The sequence below is a fragment of the Amaranthus tricolor genome, chromosome 11, assembly GCF_026212465.1.
Source record: "Amaranthus tricolor cultivar Red isolate AtriRed21 chromosome 11, ASM2621246v1, whole genome shotgun sequence".
NCBI classification, from domain to species: domain Eukaryota; kingdom Viridiplantae; phylum Streptophyta; class Magnoliopsida; order Caryophyllales; family Amaranthaceae; genus Amaranthus; species Amaranthus tricolor.
Window position 1 is genome coordinate 26119147 of NC_080057.1, and position 22574 is coordinate 26141720.

Consider the following 22574-nt stretch of genomic DNA (forward strand, 5'->3'; position numbering starts at 1 on the left):
ATCCTCATCAACTGATCATCATCATCATCAAAATCTCACATCAAGGGTTGTTGAGATCGTGAGGTCTATCAAATGTGAAAGTTCTTCCTCATCTGGGGATATTTCCAATAATAATAATAATAATAATAATAATATATTATCTCAAGGATATAATAATAATAATTATGAGCATGGAAATAATAATATTATTATGAACATGGAAATTGATCAGCAGCAAACTGTAACTGTTTGGGATGACTGTGATTGGGACTGGACGATGATGAACTGGAATTTTTGAAGATTTTGACTTTATTTTCTAACCTATAACGATAAGATCGAAAGACCATTCGTTAAAAGTTGTACTCCATCTTATTCAGCTTATGTGTCCCATTTTTTTTATAGTCGAGTCACATTAATTGTTCCATTTTTATTTTTGGTATGGGTTTTTAACTTTTATGTCTTTAGTAGCTTTATCCTATTTTCAATTATACTCTCCACTACCCATATTAATTTTCTTCCCTTACATTAAAAACCAATAATACCACTCTCTTTCCTACCCTTAGGGTTCCACTTTTGACTCTCCTTAAAATTCGTGAAAAGTCAAATAGAATTCTTAAGGTGAATAGAAAAAGTATTATACAACAATATGAAGGAAGGTATGCCAAAATGTTAGATATTTTTTATGATGATCGTATTTTTTATTAATTTAGATTGTTATTTAATCTTAATGTAAATTGTAATAATAATTAAATTTGATGTAAATATTATATGACTTGTTTATTGATAAATTAATTTTTACTCTAACTTAATGCATTAGTTGAACAATATAAGATTGATTTATACATTAAAAGTCAATAAATGTACTAAATTACTCCCAAACCTTATTTAATCAAAATTTTATTTATGTTCGTGAATAGAAAATTATAAATGAACTTACAACGTATTAAGTGATAAAATTTATCGACAAACCGACAACTAGTCGACCAATAAGTGTTTTGAAAGAACAATCAATAAATGTACAAGCGTTGAGCGTTTTCGTCAAGCTAAGATCTGAGGAAGGGTACGACGGTCAATTACTTTTAATAATAATGATTGATTTTATATTAAAAATAGACTAAGGGCATTTCTGTAATTTCATTAAAAATGACAACACAATAAAAATAGTGATTTTTTAATTAATTGGGTTTTTTTTATTTTTATTTTTTTTTTGATGTGGTTGAGAAAAAGGCAATAGTCAAAAGTTTAAAAATCAAAGGAAAAACTAGTGTGAAACTGCGACAAATTCAAAGGAACAGAAAAAAATTCAGCGATACTACTTGTGAAGACACGAAAGCTCCAAGAATGTAGTCAACTGATCGAGCAAACGAGTCTATACAAGAATTACTCTGTTATGTCACATATCATCACCAATTCACCACATCAACACAAAATATACTTCACATTTGCAGGACATGAAAGTGTACATTCCTCAGTTGTAGATACCAATTACTGATAATATTACACCATTTCCTATAAGAAGCTATAGATAGTCCGAATGCATCCTGATACAATCAATTTTTGAGCTACCTCAACCCTTTTTACCATTCATCATCGAGCGTAGCTCGGTGAAAGCACAAGACCGTACAAGCAAATAAGAAGAATGAAAAAAGTTCAATGACTAGAGCTCCTGTCTCGATAAGATTAGCGTGTCGTAGAATTATAGGAATTGCAATGCTTCCTACTGAAGATGCTCCTGTCAAGAATTTAGCCGCGTCTATCCAACTGCAAACGTAACGCATGATAAAATGAACGTCTAGAGCGGAGAATATAATTGCAATAGAGTATTTAAAATATTAGAAATAACCACATGTATATAATTTTATGAAGTACCATATGAATGTGTATAATATGCATGTCTAGCCCCGATTATCGGGATTTCAAAAAAGTTCATTACCAGCTTTGAGGTAGTAACAAATGGAAAATTAGAAACGAAAATTTACGAAGAAAAACAATGGTTAGGGACTAGGATCGAGTGTTTTCATAGACATTAAAGCGAGTCTGTGTTTATAGCAATTGCAATACTATAACCATCATTTAATGCCACCTACGAAGTACAGAATGAGCGGTATTACCAGAACTCGTGATAACAGCCAAACAAAATGATCAGAAAAACGCCTAATTAGTGGGTAAAAAACGATGTAAAACTTGATTCTGAAACCCCGCCACAAATACCATTTAGAAAAGAGAGGTTATAAATAAATTTCTACGAAAATATTCAGTTTCCTCGATACTTAAATATGATTGATGCCTTACAGAGGGAATCTGGCTACTCTCTTCTGACTTGCACCCGTCACTAGTAATTACTCCCCAAATGCCAAATCCTATAGTTTCCTACTGTGACACATGTTCGACATCACACGGTGGATCATTGTTATCAGTTGAGTTCTTAAAGTAGAAACATCATACAAATATGATGGTCCGAAATATATTCTTATAATGGAGCACGTGGATGTTAAAACATCCACCATTAAGTTCATCTTGCATGACAATACTTACTGGCTATTTACTTGGAATCGGGTACTAATGTCGGATATTGGTATGTGTCCAAGCGTCATACTAATGTCTGAGCATCAAGGAATAAGGATCATACACAGGTACGTGAAGCAAAATGAAGAGTCTGAGTAACATAGCTTACAGGTTACTAAGGTTTTAAGGTAAACTTTCAAAGAATAAACCCAACAAATCAAGATATATACTCTTAAGCAGGCTCGTAACTACAGAGACAATCTTGGGATTTGGATGCAGTCAGATTAACAGTCACAAACCAGTGGCAATGTAACAATTGATTCCTGAGCAAGCATATATTAGGTAAAATTACAGCAAAATGACAATATATTGATTGCTTATTTAAAATCGATTAGTAATCTTACCCTCCACCATCTCGACTTACTAAAAATTGTGTCGATCCACCTCCAAAGAACAGGCAGGGCATGGGGACAACCACATACATGAGAGCTACAAGAAACAAAGCAACCAAAATCATCAAAATGCAACTTACAGTACAATCAGATGTCTTTTTCGACGTATAGATGCTAGAATCTAGAATGTACCTGACAATAGCGGCCACCAGTTACTATAAATTGCACAGGCCTGCAACAAACAAAACAGAGATTTAAAAATACGAAATCAGGAGTCCAATGCTTACAATCCATATTACACCTGTTGGGGTTAAAGGGTTTGATCCAGTTACAAATCTAGTACTTAACAGTTTGGTTCTCCAATGAAATTCTTCCCTACATCAATGACATTTCATCATCTTGGGCCTCATCATGTAGAAGCTTACTATCAGATGATAAGTTATTCCTTTGGCAAACTTACATAGGTCAAACCGTCAAATGTTTAACAGCTTATGGCTGATTTCCTGTTCCTTATATGCACCATTACCATTATCACAAGTTCAAAGAATTGCAACAAGACAAGGTGTACCAAAGGCTTCAAAGGACTCTCTTTGGTGTGTTTTACATGGAAGTATGAAGCAATGAGAAATATCATCTAGATTTTAAGTGCTAATCTCATGTCCATTGCTTTCTAGTCCCAAACACACCTGAAATTTTAAACATTAATAAAAACATACATAGAACGATTACCCAGGCTCAGGACATGCTGCTTATCCAAATTCAAGGCTCACACACAATCTTAATCTTGTCAAAAACTTCTTGAGACGGGCCTCAAGGCTCAGCTGCATACTGCTTATCCAAACTCAAGAGAATATTGCGCCTTATCAAAAGTCTCAAAGACCCAAATAAACCTAATTAAGATCTACAAGCCTAACATGTACATAAAAACCTAAACCTCACCCACTGCTAATCAAAAAGTAATTCTGCTAAAAAGAAACCTAAATTGTCAAGCAAGATTGGCCAAGTAATTCAAAAAATGCAGATGTTGAAAAATCTAAAGAGCAACAAAATCAAACAGAAAAACTTGCCAGTATCTGCAACATGATGCTGACGGAGGACGTAAATGCAAGAATACAAAGCCTGTAAATTCATTCAAAATCAAGTTCAAAACTCCATAACAATGCAAAAAAAAGCATAAAATAAGTTCCATATAGAGTATATTGGTACTTACACTGAAAGTGAATCCAATCATCAATTGACAGCAAGCCCCAAATGCATCAAACAAACAAGAATCAGCTAAAGAATTGTTTAAAGAAATATTTACTTAGTAAACCCTTTAAGATGCTTAAATTTTTGTAACTCCGACAAATTAATGTAGGACTATTATCAAGTACAAAACAAAAACAATTAAAAGGTAAAAAAAATTCCAATTTTACTATTTGGGTTTTTCTCAATTGCAAAAAAAAAAAAATCTAAAATTGATGGAAGAATTAGAAACCCTAACTTCTTTAACCACTAAATTAAGAAAAATTCCATATTTTTAACATCTGGGGTTTACATATGTAGTTGGAATTGATTATAATCCTTTAAAATGCAAGGAATTGTAGTGATCAGATATATCAGGATCAATTCAAAACAGGAATCAATATGAAATTAAGAAGAAAATAAAATTGAAAAAGAGAGGAATTGACCTTCAACTGTCATAGCCATGATTGCGGAAGATGAAATTCCGAAGATAAATAATGAACGGGAGATTGTGAATTTGCGATCAACTAGCTGGAATTGAAATCGTGGAAAAGGAGAAAGCAAATGTTGTAGAGTTGTAAAATGTAAACTATTGGGGGACTTCCTTTTTCCTTTTCTTTTTTTTAAGTTTTTAAATTTTTTTTTTTTAGTTACATATAGAACTACAACAACAATTAAGTCAGAATGGAATTTATTATTTTTTAACTTGCAAAGTTTATCTGCTCCGACTAAAATAACTTTAATTCTATAATAAAATTTTTTTTTTCATTGATACTTTCATCTATTTATATTAAATATCTCATTTGAGTTTTCACTAATTTTAAGAAAACAAAAATAAAAACCACATGAGAGTATGGATAATTATTTAGGACTTTTGATAGTGTAACTAATCATACTAACGAATGTTTTTGGGCGTTTATTAATAAGGATAAAATTAATTTGATATAGTAGACTAGAATATATTTTAAATTTGAAATTTTGCGAAAATTAATTTTAAAAGATAGAATATATTTTAAAATTTTTAATTTTATATTGTCGACTAAAATATATTTTAATTTTTAAATTTATAAACAAATTATACGTCAAAATATATTATATTATTTAAATTTGTTTTTTGTTTCCTAGTTTACTCTCAAATATATTATTATTCTAAATTAAGGTGGATTTATAGTAGTTGTTCAACATGGATGAGTTGATTGTTGGGTACTCGTAATATTTTAAAAGTATTATTTTGTATGAATATAAATTTCTTTTTGTAAGGCTTTTTACTTTTTGTTTTTGATTTTTTCCTCCTAAAAATTACAACACTATTAAAAGTTTTGATAGGCTATAACATTCTCATGCTCATTTTTATGTATGTCATTAAATTTAAGTTAATTAAAAAAAAAAAAAAAAGACTAACTCACAATATTCATCATATAATGGTCACAAACAATCAAATTACATAATAATTTTAATTCTTACCACACCATAAAAATGAGACAAGTCTCAAACACATACTAGTATACATATAATATAGAACAAACATATTTATTTTAGAAGCGTAATAATAGTGGTAAATGGTAATACAAACTCATATTTAAGTCAAATTAAACCTTTAATAATAAAACATAGTCTTAATTATACATAAACCGTGTATAAATATAAATTCTAATCATAATTAATTTTGACAAACTCAATTTGCCTTTTCTCAGAAGCCATGTATTTGAAGTAAACTTGGCCATAATCCTTGAGTCTTTTGAATAATTGAGGCCTATCTTCGGTGATTAGTTCCTTAAATGGTCCAATCTCTTTCTCTTTGTTTGGAAGAGGGAGCATTGCCAAAGAGATCCTATCACATTGTGGGTTTATGACCACTTTGTGTATAGGACTCTTAAATATGCCATTGCTTGCTATCTGCAACACAAGTAGAGATGTTCAAAACAGATGCGATCGACACTTATTCGACATTATATGACTGGAGTATTGGACTCGACATTGTATAACCAAGCCTGATATTGATTCGACATAAAAAAAATGAATTTGCAGTGATGTAAAAATTAATGTGAACACTAGACTCGATAATTTAAATGAACACTTCTAAACACAAATTACTAATGAATGAATCATTTTTACATTTTGTTTAGGAATTAGGATGACTTTTGGTGATGTCAAATTAACCTAATCTAAATAGAATATATATAATTTAAGCTCGAAAGATTTTTACTTTTGATTCGTTCTGAGATGACTTTTGCTGATGCCAAATTAAGTTAATCTAAATAGTGTCTACAGATGATGCATTTTAATGTTTAACAATAACAACAATAATGTCAAAGTTTTAATCCCAAAATATTGAAATCACATACATGAATCTGTAGATATTTTCACCGGTCATCTACATATAAATGAATCAATGCATTTTAATGTTATTTATCAATGACAACAAATAGAATGTTAAAGCCTTAACCTCAAAATATTGATATCACATATATGAATCAGTAGATCATTTTCAGCGTTTATCAATCTATATAAATTCTCATTCTCCATTCATTTTAATTTTTCATCATTTCAAAATGTAAATCTAAACAATATGTATACGATTCAGCGAACTAAAGATTTAAGAAAAGATAAAAAAAAAATACCTCCAATTGATCACCAACATGAATAACAAGGGCATGAGGAATGATAGGAACCCTAAACCATTGATTATCTTTTAAGACTTGGAGTCCTTCAATATCTTTGTCTTGCAATAGAATAGTAATGGCAGATCCATCAGTATGTGCTTTCAAACCAACAACTTGACTAGCATTTGGACATCTTGGATAAAAATTGAACCTTGCATGCATTTCATCTTCTTTATCATCTCCCCATAGCTCATAAAATCTATTCTCATCTAGCTTCAATGAGCTTGACATGGCTTTTAGGAGTGTATTAGTTACTAATTTTGTCTTGGCTGAATATTCATGCAAAGTTTCCCTGTCATTAACAAGGAGTTAAGCCAAATTATTAAGTAGGGTTAGTTCTGCGGAATAGTCAGAAGTGTGATGAATAAGAATTCAGGAAAAAAGTTATCTCAAAATGTAAAAAAATATATTTTATTATTGGCAAAACCTTTATTTTATATGATTGATGCAACTCATAATCTTTTTATTTTAAATTACAGGATAGGCGTAGAAGGAGGTGCAGTTAATGAGAATTGAATTTGGTCACGTATAGAGAATATGACACTTATTGTTTATAATGAGGCATGACTGAATTCTCAACTCAAAACTTAATTAATACATATGCATTTGATCGAGAACGAGATATTATTATTATTATTATTAAATATTTTTATTATAAAATCAAATATAATTTCATAGAAATAAACTTTACAAAAAGTTGATGGAGAGTTGAGCAACAAGTTGAGCACCTTTTAAATTACCTGAAATTTAGAGGATATTGAGGCCAAAAGAGGACTTGATGTTTATGTTGAGGGTAGACTTGAAGATGAAGTTTATCATTCCAATTGAAGTTGGCTTGACGAATAGAATTGTCATTTCCATAACCTTCAAGGCTACCATCTTTTGAAGAGTACTTCTCCTTTTGTTCTAAAGGCAATTTGAAGAACTCCTTCCCCATTTCTCTTACCTCATCTAGCAATTCACTTGTCATTCCATGGTTCACAAGCTAATCAATTCCATTATCATTGTACAAAGGTTAGTTTCGTACTAATAAAACATTTGTAACATAAAAAACAAATTATGAATAACTAAATTTAAATCCATTATGAACTCATTTCATCAGACTCAACAGTTCTGGGTTTGATCCACGAAAAATTATACATAAATATAGATCCGGGTCTAATCAGACCCGATATCCAGACCTAATCCATGCTTCTCTACCCCAAGCAGTTATATATTTTTTTGAGTACTTAGTATGCCGAGAAGTGAAAAGAGCGTATCTAAAATCAAAATCAAAACTATACTATAAAAAAATGCGACATATATTTTAATTAAAATAAGATTCAGTTCTCATCAACTTATAATTTATAACAATCTAGCATATACGAAAGAGCACATTGAAAATTATCCTACAAGTAGTCAAGTATATTACGTATTTACGTTTGTGGTTGTTTGTCATGACCTTAATTATGTGTCATAGGTACGGTTAACAATTTTAACTTCTCATAAATTAACATACGTCAAGATTAAAATATTATAACGTGTGAGATTGTGAGCAAGTCTCACATCAAAAGTTTGGTAGAGTATTTATATACTATGTAAGTTTAATTATTTTAGTAAATTTTAAGAACCCTTATGGCAAGGGTCGAGTCCAAACGTACCCAACATATTAATTTATAATATATGATTTATGATTTGTTAAATATAATAAATTTGAGTAAAATTTAGTGATCAAAGTAGTATTAATTTGTATCTTTATATAAATTAGAAAATTGACATTTTGTTGTAATTTAATATAAAGAATACAAAAGTAGTTTTAATTTCCGCATAAGGCAGGGTACGGGCGGGGTTTTCTTTTTCTTGAAAGATGCAGACAAATCATACCCGTTCTCCCAAAAAGGGAGTAAAGAGAGATGCGCGCAGTCAAGAAACCCCCCAACTAATACCTGTGCCCAATAGAGATTAAACCTCAAACTTTCTGTTCCATATGTAGATGCTCTATTCATTGAGTCACAAGCGCTTTTGATTAGTTTTGATTTGTATCTTTATATATATATATATATATATATATATATATATATATATATATATATATATATATATATATGATAGAATCTAATTAGGCAAATGTTATATAACGTATTATGATGCTTAAATTATTAGTGTATTAAATTTTTAGTTGAATTAATCTTTTGACAGGGTATCAGACCTAATGTTAAAAGATGTTACATATTCAAATTAAATCATATTCAACCCTTATCAAAAGTGAAATATTTTGTACTATATATGAGAAGGGTATATCATGCATTCACAATTCTAACCAGAGGTGTTTAAAACAGATTTGATGACTCAATTTTCACCCTAATTAAACTCTAATGTTTAAAGGCGTATTAGATCACTATAAAAAGTACTATGCGCTTCAACCATCAACTTATAAGTCATGATCACATGACAACAAAATAATAGCAGTATAAATGAGGGGATGAAAAGAGGAAATAGCCATAGAACAAACCTGAAAACAACCCCAAGAACTAAGAGCAGATCGAAGTTTCTGAAGTTCATCAGAATTTGATGAAAAAAGTAGCGAATAATCGATGATTGGAATGTCCATCAAAGGAACAGAAAGTTGATCATGATCATCAGTATGATGTTGGAGGTAACTTTCAGGCACAATGCCTCCTTCAAGAAGTTCTTGCACTGGCTTCAAAGAGGCAGTAGGAGGAGCCATTATTATTTTATTATTTTTTATTTAAAGTTAGGTTAAAACTTTAGCTAGGAGTAGGAATTAAGAACTATAAACTTCTTTGTGAATGTTTAGAATTGATGGTGTAATGCAAATGAGATGAGAGGATCATATATTTATATTGGTGGATTATCTCGCTATTCATATAGTTTCGTTTTGTAGTTGAATTTATTTATTTATTTATTTTCTAGAAAGTATGTTTAGATTAGTTGAATTTATTTATTTATTTATTTTCTAGAAAGTATGTTTAGGTATAATCTATTTCACCAAATTTTAAGAGTGTTGATGTGTTTGAGAAATGATTTTTTTGTTAAATTTAGATTGATTTTTGACTTTTGGTCAGTTAAAATATGAAATTTGTAGTAGTATTTGATTAATGGCTTAAATCAGTTAAAAAGTTGGCTTTTAGACAAAATAAATAGTACAAATTTTCATTAATTGGCTTTTGTCGTTTAAATTAACATGTTTTATAAACAACCAAAATTAATTTTTACTAGATATCAATTTAACATCTGAAAAATAACCTAACAAGTAGCATTTCAATCAAATACTTTCATCTCATCAAGACAACTAAAACAACTCAAACAATCATTTGTCAACTAAACTTTAAAAAAAAAACCAATTGCTAATTGTTTTTCTCTAACATCGCCCTAAGAGTTAACTTAATAGTTAACAAAATAGTCAATGCTAAAAGCTGGTCAAACAATCCAAAAGGCGACTACTTAGGTTTTTACTCCAATGTTTTAAAATGACTGACACCTATATATGTAACAGGAGCGGCAATCTCGATACATAGTTAACATATAATAATAATGTTTAATACAAAAATATTGTGGAAGTCTCAAAATGCCGAACTGTTAAAAACTTTAAATCATAAAAACTGAAACTGTTTAAAACAAAAGTAAAATATTACATCTGATAAGAAATAATGTTTGCTCAAAATGAAAAAAATACATCATCATCAAGTCATCAATAAAGATACAAAAAGCAGCTAAGTTTTCGATAAATAGTAATTGTTGTGGCCTGGATCGAAATCTGAACTAAATCCTGCAAAATGTGTCATCCATGATATGGATGACAGCCGATCGAATCAGTTAGCGCTTAACGCCGAGCATAACTTCCTATCCAGCTCAAAATACAAAAAATATACGCTACATTTACAAAATAATAATTTAAGTACGAACTTATAATTAATTAACATCACGGTATACTTTCACCATATTTTTTTTCTGTTCCATACTTTTAAGTCATTAAGATACCATTCTTAATCGTGACAGAATTACATTACTGCCACTTATACAATTCGGCAATCTCAATATTTAAGTAAGTTCATTTGGTTAATACTCATAACTGTACCATGCATCATAGAATCAACACTAATCAAGTTTATTACTGATCAACAAGCACATCAATATGACACCTGATATATATAAGGGTCTGGTTAGGTGAGGATCGTAGTCCTAAACCCTAACTGTAGTGGGAGTCGTCACCCCTCCAATACAATTTATGCTCGAGCTCTACAGGATAGGTAGCTAACCCCCTGTCTTACATCGTATTTTACGTGCCGGCCAACACGGGCGCTGGGATTTTACATGCCGGTCCATGGTTCGACATTACCTTACTATCAGGGTCATTCAATCAATATATATTCATTCACACAAGTACATCACATTTTTATTACTACAATTTGATTTTGACTTTGACTTTGATCAACTTAGGTGATAATCTCTTTTATTTAATAAAATTCTTAATCATAACGTAAAATTAACCTTTATGTCTTTATACATTCATTATTAAATTTTTACACATTAAATTTTATTTATAACTTTATTTTTAATAGTTCGCTAAATTCACACTAATAACTTAATATTCTATCAATAGTCTCCAAATTAATATTTTTCACAAGTAGCTACTAAAATCTATTTCTCTTTAAATAAGTTTCCAAATTCAACATTTCCATCTTTACAATAAATAAAATTTTATTCTCTTCAAAGAAAATCAAATATTCTAATTAAAATTCAAGTTAAAATTGCATCATTTGGATAAGTTTTTAAAATTTTACAAGTTCACCAAATATCAATATTTCAAGTTTTGAAAAATAAACAAACTTATTAGGTTTGCAAAAATCAACATTCTAGTTATAAAACAAATAAACTTATAATTTCACAAAAATCAATATTTCTAGTTTTAAAACAAGTCAAACTTATAATTTTCACAAAAATTAATATTTCTAATTATAAAACATGTAAAACTTGTAATCTCGCAAAATCAATATTTCACACATAGTTTGAGCGGCAAGTACTAAATAGTGATTAAAAGTTTTTTTTATTATGAAATCTCATATATTCAAGAAAAACACTTTAATATTTAATAACTTATAAAAATTTCTCAAAAATATCTTTTTAATTGTTATTTAACTATTATCACAAAAATAGTTGTAATAATTTAAAATAGTGAATCAAACTCTCTTTTTTTTATATATGATATTGACCGAATGACCTATAAGTGTTTTGGGCCCTTTTCACATAAAAAGAACGAGTTAATTTAATTTATCCTACTAAATCCTAGATTTAAATAGTTAACATAAATACTTAAAAAAAATAAAAATTTTACCCAATAACTTAGAAATTCACTACTCCCTCTGTTCTCTAATGTTTTTTCCCATTTGTAATATTCCACCTTAAGGAGAGAGAAATTTAATTACTGTTTTTGACACATATTTAAAAGATAAAATATATTCATGTGAGACCTCGTTAGATTTGTTTTAATATATACTTTTTTATTGGGTATTTTTTATAATTTTTTATATGTATTTAGAGATATTGATGTTTAAAATTTACATTGAAAATTGCATAAAAAGTAAATTGAAGAAACAAAAAGAAACGGAGAGAGAGTATAACTTTAAGGATAAACTTAAATCTCAAAATAACGTACAATAACAATATTCTAAGCTCCATGTTCTTAAATTTCTTCAACTAATAATAAAGGTATTAATGTAGTAAGATTTTAATGAAGTGAAAATATAAAAAAGAATGTTAGAAAGATTTAATGATGGTGGTGGAAGTGATCTCATGGTTAATGGGGTATTTATATAATGAAAATAATTAAATCAAAATTATAAGGTTAAAATAATAAGTAGTAATGTTAGTTTAAGGAAGAAAGTTAAAACGTAACGTTTTACAAAACCGTAAATATAATAATTAAATTTTTACTTTTCCTACTATAAAATAATAAAATAATATTTTAGAACTTATAAAAAGATTTTAAATAAAATAATATTTTAAAGTTTAATTTTTGAAAGAAATTACAAAATCGGAAAAGGTTTTGGAATTAAAGATGGTTTGAAATGGATAACCAAAGGATTAGAGATTTGAATTGAAAATTCCGAATAATGAATCGAAAGATTAAGATTAAAAATTTTGAGTTTGTTACAATATAGGTGAAATTTTAAAGGGACAGATAAATAAATCATTCATTATTATTGTTAAAAAAGTATGTTATTTGTAAGTGACCTTCGTTAACAAACAATAATACATACAGGTAAAAGTGCAAGAAATACATATATATGATTTTACAAACAATTTTATTGTATATCATTATAATATTCAAAACTTAATTTGAAATCTTAATAGTATCTACTAGACTTGTCAAAATAACACAGTAGATTGATTGAGTTTCAAATTGGATCACTCTCAGTCTAAGTTATTTTTAGATTAGACTATTTTTTGGGTGGGATCAGTTTTTGATATGGTGGAATCAGGTTGGTATCAGATTTTAAGGCTACAACAAAGAAATACTCACTTAAAATACAGAACGTGACTACAAAATAGCGGATCTCAACTAAAAATAATAACATAGAACTGAAAAAATTAACAAAATCAAGAAATATAAGTCAAAACGATCAGATTTGAATTATGATCGAATTTAACTGAAATTTTTCTGACACTTTCAAAGCTAGTCATTTTCTGGTCGATCTTTTCGGATTATGACCGTCTAAGTTTACGATTAATATATTGAAATGCAGGAAGGCTTGTTGAATACTAGCAAGTTGTATGAACATGTGTCGATTGCCGAAATTGCATCCAAGAAAACTGGTGCCGATTTAGTTGAAGTATTTATGTAAGAGTTTACAAGTACGTATATGCAACTTGCAACAACTTTAAGAGTAGGTAAACGAACAACCTAAGTATTTTCTCTGTTTCAAATTAGTTGTAATATAAGAAAAATAATACTATTTATTTATTAATTATAATTTATAATTAATTTTTAATCTATAGGTTAAAACATGGTCAAGTGAAATCTTATTTGATTCGTCTCATTACAAAAATTAATATATTAAATTATTATATTTTTTATTAAATTATCATGAGTAAACTATTTGTCTGTGATTAGGGGCACATGTCATAATCTATGCGCATTACATTGCATGAAAAGCTGACCAGTGTTATGGGCTAAATTTGTTAGATAATTTGTTGTTGGAAATACTATTAATAAATCAATTAGTAAACTCACCTTCATATTATGCGCTGGCTTTGTCATTGTATATAACCCTATTAAATTAATTAAGGAAAAATTACTTACAATAATTCAACATTTTTTACGATTTTTCTATAATAATATTATTAATTGTTCATTTAAATTTGGGAGTTTTTTACTAGAGTAAATTTATTAATCGGATGACTTGCGATAACAAGTTTTATTTAAAAAAAATGATAAATTAAAATAAAGTATGAAAAAATATTAAACTTTTATATGATTTAGAATTTTTTATACAAATTTTCACAATTTTTCTCTAATTTTACATTAATTTTCAGATTACTATTTTGGTAAATTACCTACTATCACATGTCATTCGGTTACTCAAGTTTATTATAGGCAAATACCTCTTAAAATTGAGATTAAAATTTTTCAGTTGGTTATTATGGTTAAACAATTGGATGGTTATTGTAAAATTTTCGTTGGTTAGAGATCTAAGCACGTTGTAAGAGGTTTAGATTTCAAACTTTTCAATTAGTTACAAATCTAAAATTAATCATTTTATTATTTTATTTTCTTTTAAATTAACTAACATTATATTCTTTAAATTTTTAGATTCTTCACTGATTAAGATTTGATTGATTATAACATTTTCCACATAAATACTATTTTTGTCAACAATGTATAGATATATCCGTAAATGATCATATATTTTGTAAATGAGAGTACAACAAGAAAAATAAAAACCTTCGATAATAGATAGATCCATAAAATGATCACATATATTTAGATGAAATCACAATCACTAACAATAAGAAATCAAACCTAGCTCGCGTAATATCCATAAAACTGGAAATTAGTTTATTTTTGTAATATTGAAAATGTAAATACTTTAAAATTATAGGAGTACTCTTTCTATCATATTGAGACTGCTACAATCAACATAAAAACCGCACTCAAACGTAAAAACGACAATTATAACAATTTTGACGGGATAAAAGAGTATTTTAATAAGTGATTTTGACCAAGTCAATAGGCCTTTTCCCAGAAGGAATGGATTGTGTGTAAACTTGGCCATAGTCCTTGAACCTCTTGTATAACTGGGGTTTATCTTCGGTAATTAGGGCATTTAGTGGACCAATCTCTTTTACTAGGCTTGGAATGAATAGCATGGCTAAGGAAAAACGATCAAATTTTGGGTTTACAACCGCTTTATGTGTTGGACTCTTGAAGATCCCATTACTTGCTACCTGAAAATATATACACCGAATCAGTTGCGGACTTACAAAGAGGCATATAACATTATAATCTTGTATGTTAGACAATTGTTGTAGTTTGATTGGTTCACTATAATTAGAATGTGGGACTACCTGTGCAGTTGTGCTAACCATGTAATTTTGAAAGTGTATTTTAAGTTTTTTTTAAATGTATTATTTTTATTTTGCGTTATTTGGTTTAATAAGATAATTAAATAGAATATACATTGATAATAGTTTTTCCGTCAATTTCAAATAAAATTTTTGAGATACTAAAATAGAGGTAATTAATTATATTTAATGCATGCATGATATACTATACTAAAAATAAATGTTTTATATGTTATAGTAATTAGTAAATGTTTATATGAAAAACGATTTCAACCAGACACCTTCTTTATCAATCGATATAAAAAATAAAAATTCAGAATTTTGTGGGTCATAATTAATCTGAACCGTTTAGCATATAAAATATAACCCCAGATGCTAGAATGAGAGCGGCACCGATTAATTAGATTCATTACTCATGAAGATGTGAATTATATTAATATCTTAGATTTGCCGCTAACGCTGTAAATCGATATGAAATAATTTAAAAATAAATTTATTAATAAAAAACTAAAATACCTCCATTTGATCACCAACAAGTATGGTAAGGGCATGAGGGATGACGGGAACACGAAACCAACGATCATCCTTAAGAACTTGAAGACCTTCAACATGTTGATCTTGTAAGAGAATAGTGAGTACAGTTCCATCTCCATGGGGTTTAAGTCCAACAACATTATCGGACATTGGACATCTTGGATAATAATTAAATCTTGCATGTAAATTATCTTCCTTTTCATTTTCCCATAATAATTCGATAAAACTTTCTTCCTTTAAATTTAGGGTACATGCCATTGATTTCAGTAGCAATTCTAGTATCATGTGGTTCTTCTTTGAGTATTCATCTAAGCTTGTCCTGTAAATCACAACTAAGTTATGACTCGGGAATTTAGGACTAGACCTGCCTATCCTATGACCTGCATCATCTGATCTCCGTTCTAATTCAATAAATAAAATATCTACTATGTCTTATATGAGACCATAGAGCTCTTTTAGTTATATAATTAGCTTATTTTTCTAACCGATCACTTAAATATCGTAAGTGATCACTTTATAATTACCAGCAAGTCTTGTATGGCGTCGTCTCACCATAAGACGAATTCATATAATTAACTCATTTTTATTCATTTGAGAATTTGTGACAAAAGATCCTTATGATTATACATACTTATCAATGTTATAAATGTTAAGTCAAAGTAGCATTAGTTTTCTTTTTATGTACACGACATTTTATGATAAATGCACAAGACAAAAACTCTGAAATGGTTGAAAGATATTAAGTTTTGACCAGAACAAAACAAATTGGTCAATTGAATCCTTTTTTTAAATTTATTTGACTTAAAATTATAAAAAGTCAAAAATTTTGATTTTAATTGTAAAAAGTAAGTTGACAAAATTATAAAATTGATTTACTATTTTGAATACTACTTTGTTATCACACACCAACGAAAGTTTACTGAATAAATGCTTTTTTAGCTTTAAATTGTGGAAGAAAGTCAATTCTTTGTATTGGGTTATCACTTATGATCAGTTTTCTCCCAAGAAAAAAAAAAATCTTTTATTTAACTTGATAAATTTCAATATAAATTTTTTTTATATTATTTTCCAACCAATACAAAATAAGTTACACTGATTTTTTTTGTTTTCTATCCCATTGGGGTCATCCCGGCTCATTAGGAGTGTATTGACAAAAGACAGTTAGCTAAAGTTGTTGACTGATTCGACCAACTAAAAGTATGGTTGATTAGCTATTGTTTAAGTCAACTGTTGAAAATTAGTATTTGATGAAACTTATTTATTGGTTGTCTGATGTTTTTTTAAAATAATAGGTTAAAAATCAAAAGGCTTTATAGGTAGCATTTTTTTTATTGTTTTTGCTTAAAATCTAATTTTTTGAATGAGTTAAAGTCATTTAACGAAAACTTTTTTGACCGGTCAATAAATCAAAATTCCAACAATCAAATCGTCAAACATCCCAAATCTGCTTACATTTAATTAAAAAATGTTGGGAAAAGATATTATTATAAATTAAAATACCTAAAATGATGGGGATTTTGAGGCCAAAATTGTAATTGGCGTTTTTGTTGAGGATAAACATGGAGATGCAATTTATCATTCCAGTTAAGACTTCCTTGTTGAATAGCATTAGTATTTCCATAACCTTCAAGCTCATTTCCTTTTGATGAGTATTTTTGTTTTTCTTCCATTGGCAACTTGAAGAATTGCTTGCTCATTTCTCGTACCTCGTCTAGTACTGATTCTGGTATTCCATGGTTCACTATCTGTAACACACATAAAATTATATCTATACGTACCGTATCTAATTATCATTACTGTTTAATCTAAAATGCCAATCTAAATTTTAAAAAGTTTATCGCTTAGAATAATCAAAGAACGATAAAAGTGTAAAAGAAAAATCAGGGTACAATCAGCCAAAAGTTTAAGTTTATAATTTTGATGTTAGAATACGTAATATATGATCATGTATGCCCCTTCATTGAATTGAAATTCATGAGCATATGAGAATCAAGAAACCAACTCAACAAAAAAATTAAACTATTATGGAAGGCGCACCCTATACGATTTAATATTTAATAGTTAGGGGCTTATAATAATATATTTAGTAAATAGAGATCCATAATTAATGTTTCACCCTAAGCCTCTCAAATTTTAAGGTCGGCCCTGCTATTATGATATATTTTCATATGTTATACAAAGTATAATAAGATAACATTTAAAGAGACTTAATTTTTTTAATATGGTATCATAGCTAATGTGACAAAAAGTCACGAAATTAAGTTGTATCCCCTTCTCACTTTAAATGCTATATTTAGTCAAGTATATATGATTGAGAAGGAGTCAGTATTACGTCTACACTTTTAACCTAAAAGGACTTTAGTGTGATAAAGCATGATGGAGAATTTAACGTATCCCGAGATTCAACCATAAACTTCAACTTTTAATTGATATGATTTTTTGACATGATACTCGAATTGGTTTGCTAACCTGAACACAACCCCAAGAACTTAGAGCAGAATAAAGGTTAGTAAGCTCATTAGGGGAAGATGAAAGAAGAGAAAAGTCAATTGTAGGAGTGTCCATCAAAGCAGGAGGAACATCACCAAATTGATAATCCTCTTTAGTTTGAAGGTAATCTTTGGGCACAACTCCACCTTGGAGTATTTCTTGCACCGGCAAAAGGGTAGGAGCCATTTCTTAGATTTAGAACAAAAAAATTCTTAATTGAGTTTAGAAGCTTGATTAGATATTTGTGAGAAATCAAAACAAAGGTTAGTTGTATGCAAATTAGAAGTGACATGCTGAGTTTATATAACGTTAATGCAACGCGGACCAAGTAAAGGGTTTGAAATCGTCACCCACCTTAAATTATAAAATAATATTTTAAAATTTAATTTTTAAAAGAAATTACGAAAATCGAAAAAAGTTTAGAAATTTCAAAATGGATAACCAAAGGATTAGAGATTTAAATTGAAAATTCCGAATAATGAATCGGACGATTAAGATTAAGAATTTTAAGTTTGTTACAATATAGGTGAAATTTTAAAGGGACAGATAAATAAATCATTCATTATTATTGTTAAAAAAGTATGTTATTTGTAAGTGACCTTCGTTAACGAACATTAATAGATACAGGTAAAAGTGCAAGAAATACATATATATGATTTTACAAACAATTTTATTGTATATCATTATAATATTCAAAACTAAATCTGAAATCTTAATAGTATCTACTAGACCTATCAAAACAAAACAGTAGGTTGATTGAGTTTCAAATTGAATCACTTTCAGTCTAAGTTATTTTTGAATTAGGCTACTTTTTGGGTGGGATCAGTTTTTGATATGGTGGAATCAGGTTGGTATCAGATTTTAAGGCTACAACAAAGAAATACTCACTAAAAATACAGAACATAATTACAAAATAGCGGATCTTAACTAAAAATAATAAAGTAAAACTGAAAAAGTTAACAAAACCAAAAAATATAAGTCAAAACGATCAAATTTGAATTATGGTCGAATTTAACCGAAATTTTTCTGGCACTTTCAAAGCTAGTCATTTTCAAATTACTGATCGATCTTTTCGGATTATGACAGTCTAATTTTACGATTAATATATTGAAATGCAGGATGGCTTGTTGAATACTAGCAAGTTGTATGAACATGTGTCAATTGTCGAAAGTGCATCCAAGAAAACTGGTGCCCATTTAGTTGAAGTATTTAAGAGTTTACAATTACGTAATATGCAACTTGCAACAAGTTGTTTAAGAGTAGGTAAACGAAGAACGAAGTATTATACTTCAAATTAATTATAACATAAAGAAAAATAACATTATTTATTTATTAATTATAATTTATGATTAGTTTTTAATTTATAGGTTAAAACATAGTCAAGTGAAATCTTGATTGATTCGTCTCATTACAAAAATTAATTTATCAAATTATTATAGTTTTTATTACACATAATTAGAGATATTAAAAATTAAATTAGTGCATTGAAGTGCATGACAAATCACTATTACATGAAAAACTTGAAAGCTCAAGGTCACCATTCGAAATAAAAAAAACATTTATAAAAAAAGCCAAAAACTCAGGATCACCACATAGATTCCCTTATATTTTTTTAAAAATTGTAAAAGGTAATATGTATAGAATATCTCATGTAAAATTTGTCAATAATCCAATTCAATTAAAAACTTAAGTTGATTGTTGAAGTCCAGAATATATTATAGTATATAATCTAAGTATCTAACCCATACCCTCACACGAGAGTTCTTTGGACTAAAAGTATGAATACGACACATGCCCTCCTCATACCTGACGAGAAATATTCCACTTGAATTTGAATTAAAGGTGGTAGGTATTCAAACTTGTAACCTCTTGTCACATTGATATCATGTCAAGAAATCAAGTCTATCAAAAAATTAAACTAAAGATTGGGTCCCTAAATATGTTTGGTATTCTAAGAAAATCTATTTTGTTCTCTTTAATTATTTTGCTTTTGTCTAATTATATACTAAATTTTAAAGACCTCCATAATAAAAAAATTTTGGTAGACCGATGTATTTAATTATGGTTACCATACTATGCACTTTTATTTGGCACTTGGTCGGAATATATTTTTAATTGAATTATCACAATCATAGAATTAATTAAAGAGTAAAAAATGGAAGAAAGTTCTAGATGATCTGAACTTTCTTCTGGAAAAAGAGAGAAGAGTTGGTAGTTCTTTTAGTTATAAAATTCAACACAAGGAAAATTATAATACTTTCTTACGCAAAAAATGGAATGCGTTTGTCACAATGCAAATAATGAATTTATTTAAGTATCAAGGGGTTCATCAAAAGTATATGAAATGTATCTCAAATCTATTGGTCTAAAACTAACTCAATGGAAAATGACAAATCCTAGTAACGATTTATGACGATCATATTTGTTGCAAAGTCATTTCCTAACAAATCTTTCAATGGAAGATTATATGGTGGTGGTTTCACCGGATCGATAATTAAATAAGTCAGCTTTTTAGGAAGTAATATCGAAAAATAAGTTAACAAGCTAATAATAATATAAAAGTCAACTAAAGATTTTAGTCTTTTTGACTTTTTAATTTGCTTATTGGATAATAAAATAAAAGTTAAAAGTCAATTGAAAAGTTAATTTAAAATCATTTACTTGAGCGTAATAAAAATGATTTCACACAATAAATACGATTTATTATTGTTCAAGTTGATAAAGAATAATATACAAATATGTACACACTAGGTACACTAACCTTAGTGATATACTTATTAGGTTGGCCATGAAGAGTGGTCATGGCCATAATATTGCAAAAGTTTTCGATTATTATTCTTTCTAAAGTTCAATTTTATCTTTGTTTGCATGTTTTAAATGTAATTCATATATTAGAATAAGCTCTATAATCTCTTTGCTTTATTCAATTAAGAATAGTGGTACTAATAGGTTGTTCTAATTATTGTTTCAATTTATTTGATAATACAACGTTACATAGGTTATCATGTTCTACGTTACGAATATAATTATAAAAGACAGTTACATGGCCGTCGATTAGCATGTGTAAAGCGGTCTACAACACAGGTTACTATTATCAGTGAGACCACAAAAATATATCTTTATACTTATTTGATTTATTGTTTTAATTACCGTGAAGGTATGTATACTATTTTACACGAAAATAACCAAGAAATAAAAAGTCAAATATTAATATTTCAATAAATGAATAAATTTTATCATATAATTTTACTTTCTTCTTTTTTTAAACAGTTAAATCCTATAGATTTTTTGAAGATAAAATTTACACAAAAACTCCATAATTTACTAGACAGCCCTAATTGTATGCCTTGGCCTTTGAATTGAGTGAGATCGGATAAGTATATCATGAATCATGATGTATTGGTTGTCCTCTTGGGCCCTTGGCTATCTGTGACGCCAACATCTTAAGTACACACTAAATCGTCTATTAGTTATGCATTAAATGAATTTGTCCAGTGGCTACTCTCTTTATCTTTGATGATATTGACTACTCAACTTATGATTAAAAATTAATACTTCTTACCTAATCAAATAATGCCCCATTTAATTTTACACATTTATTGATTCAAAATTTTAATATAAATTTCTCTAATAGTGTCTTATTCAAATTATAAAAAGTTGATGCTAATAAAATCTACATTGCAACAAATCAAGCAAGATCGTATTTGACTATGTTTTAATATACACTGTAAAAATAAATACAAATCAAACATGATGGGCTAAAAACTCAAAAAAGTCAAATGAGATATTTAATTAAAATAAAAAAACGTAAATTTTAAGTCTCTTCTTTCGAGCTTGATAAATGTAATTTAAATAAACTTAATTAGAAGTAAATGTTAAGCAACAAACAATTTCTACTTTTTCAATTCACTTGAAATCTGATGTCTTGTTTTGACAAGTCTCATACGTTGCTAATTCAAATCCCACCAAAAGAATAACCAAAGCATTCTCGTGATTTTGACTTGAAAATTTATTGAATGAATCAATAAAAAGAGAAAATTGGGTACTTTTTCAAGTTTTACGCATGCAAACTACACCAGTGCATGGCTTTCTAGCAAATCACTCACTATGTCTCGATGAATTAGTTAAAATATAAGCCAATAATATAATAAAAATGAATGTCTAAGAAAGAGAGAAAAAAAATTTATAGATAAGATTAAAAGAAAAAGTATAAGATTGTTGT

General features: G+C 28.4%; 4 protein-coding genes across 4 annotated transcripts in view; 1 reads left to right on the forward strand and 3 right to left on the reverse strand.

Annotated features, from left to right (window-relative positions):
* The window catches only part of LOC130827774 (NAC domain-containing protein 90-like), an 8638-nt gene extending 7896 nt beyond the window's left edge, over positions 1-742 (forward strand). Inside the window, exon 3 of the mRNA XM_057693619.1 lies at positions 1-742. This exon is cut by the window's left edge and continues 140 nt beyond it. Coding sequence (XP_057549602.1) covers positions 1-277 — 277 coding nt within the window. The 3' untranslated portion in view covers positions 278-742.
* A 656-nt stretch (positions 743-1398) lies between these two features.
* On the reverse strand, positions 1399-4749 carry LOC130827776 (vacuolar protein sorting-associated protein 55 homolog). Its single transcript, XM_057693620.1, has 5 exons — positions 4087-4749; positions 3944-3995; positions 3069-3108; positions 2889-2973; positions 1399-1740 (listed from the first exon to the last, which is right to left on the reverse strand). Exons 2-5 carry the CDS (start codon positions 3956-3958, stop codon positions 1557-1559), a joined length of 324 nt encoding a protein of 107 aa, XP_057549603.1. The 5' UTR covers positions 3959-3995; positions 4087-4749; the 3' UTR covers positions 1399-1556.
* Positions 4750-5598: 849 nt separating this feature from the next.
* Positions 5599-9557, reverse strand: LOC130827777 (jasmonate-induced oxygenase 4-like). Its single transcript, XM_057693621.1, has 4 exons — positions 9255-9557; positions 7504-7748; positions 6722-7055; positions 5599-5996 (listed from the first exon to the last, which is right to left on the reverse strand). The coding sequence occupies exons 1-4, from the start codon at positions 9468-9470 to the stop codon at positions 5751-5753; spliced, it is 1041 nt and encodes a 346-aa protein (XP_057549604.1). The 5' UTR covers positions 9471-9557; the 3' UTR covers positions 5599-5750.
* A 5102-nt stretch (positions 9558-14659) lies between these two features.
* Positions 14660-18700, reverse strand: LOC130827778 (jasmonate-induced oxygenase 4-like). Its single transcript, XM_057693622.1, has 4 exons — positions 18332-18700; positions 17363-17607; positions 15845-16181; positions 14660-15211 (listed from the first exon to the last, which is right to left on the reverse strand). Exons 1-4 carry the CDS (start codon positions 18536-18538, stop codon positions 14969-14971), a joined length of 1032 nt encoding a protein of 343 aa, XP_057549605.1. The 5' UTR covers positions 18539-18700; the 3' UTR covers positions 14660-14968.
* Positions 18701-22574: the final 3874 nt, after the last annotated feature.

Excerpts from the sequence above, each read along its gene's own strand:
- LOC130827777 (XM_057693621.1), bottom strand. The coding sequence starts at position 9,470 with ATGGCTCCTCCTACTGCCTCTTTGAAGCCAGTGCAAGAACTTCTTGAA. Across the intron at positions 7,749-9,254 it reads GTTCTTGGGGTTGTTTTCAG|CTTGTGAACCATGGAATGAC; the intron begins GTTTGTTCTATG and ends GGAATTGATTAG. Across the intron at positions 5,997-6,721 it reads ATGTTGGTGATCAATTGGAG|ATAGCAAGCAATGGCATATT; the intron begins GTATTTTTTTTT and ends CTTGTGTTGCAG.
- LOC130827776 (XM_057693620.1), bottom strand. Across the intron at positions 2,974-3,068 it reads CTGGTGGCCGCTATTGTCAG|CTCTCATGTATGTGGTTGTC; the intron begins GTACATTCTAGA and ends TGTTTCTTGTAG. Across the intron at positions 1,741-2,888 it reads GTAAGTCGAGATGGTGGAGG|TTGGATAGACGCGGCTAAAT; the intron begins GTAAGATTACTA and ends TTACGTTTGCAG.
- LOC130827778 (XM_057693622.1), bottom strand. The coding sequence starts at position 18,538 with ATGGCTCCTACCCTTTTGCCGGTGCAAGAAATACTCCAAGGTGGAGTT. Across the intron at positions 17,608-18,331 it reads GTTCTTGGGGTTGTGTTCAG|ATAGTGAACCATGGAATACC; the intron begins GTTAGCAAACCA and ends TGTGTGTTACAG. Across the intron at positions 16,182-17,362 it reads CAAAATCCCCATCATTTTAG|GACAAGCTTAGATGAATACT; the intron begins GTATTTTAATTT and ends TGTGATTTACAG.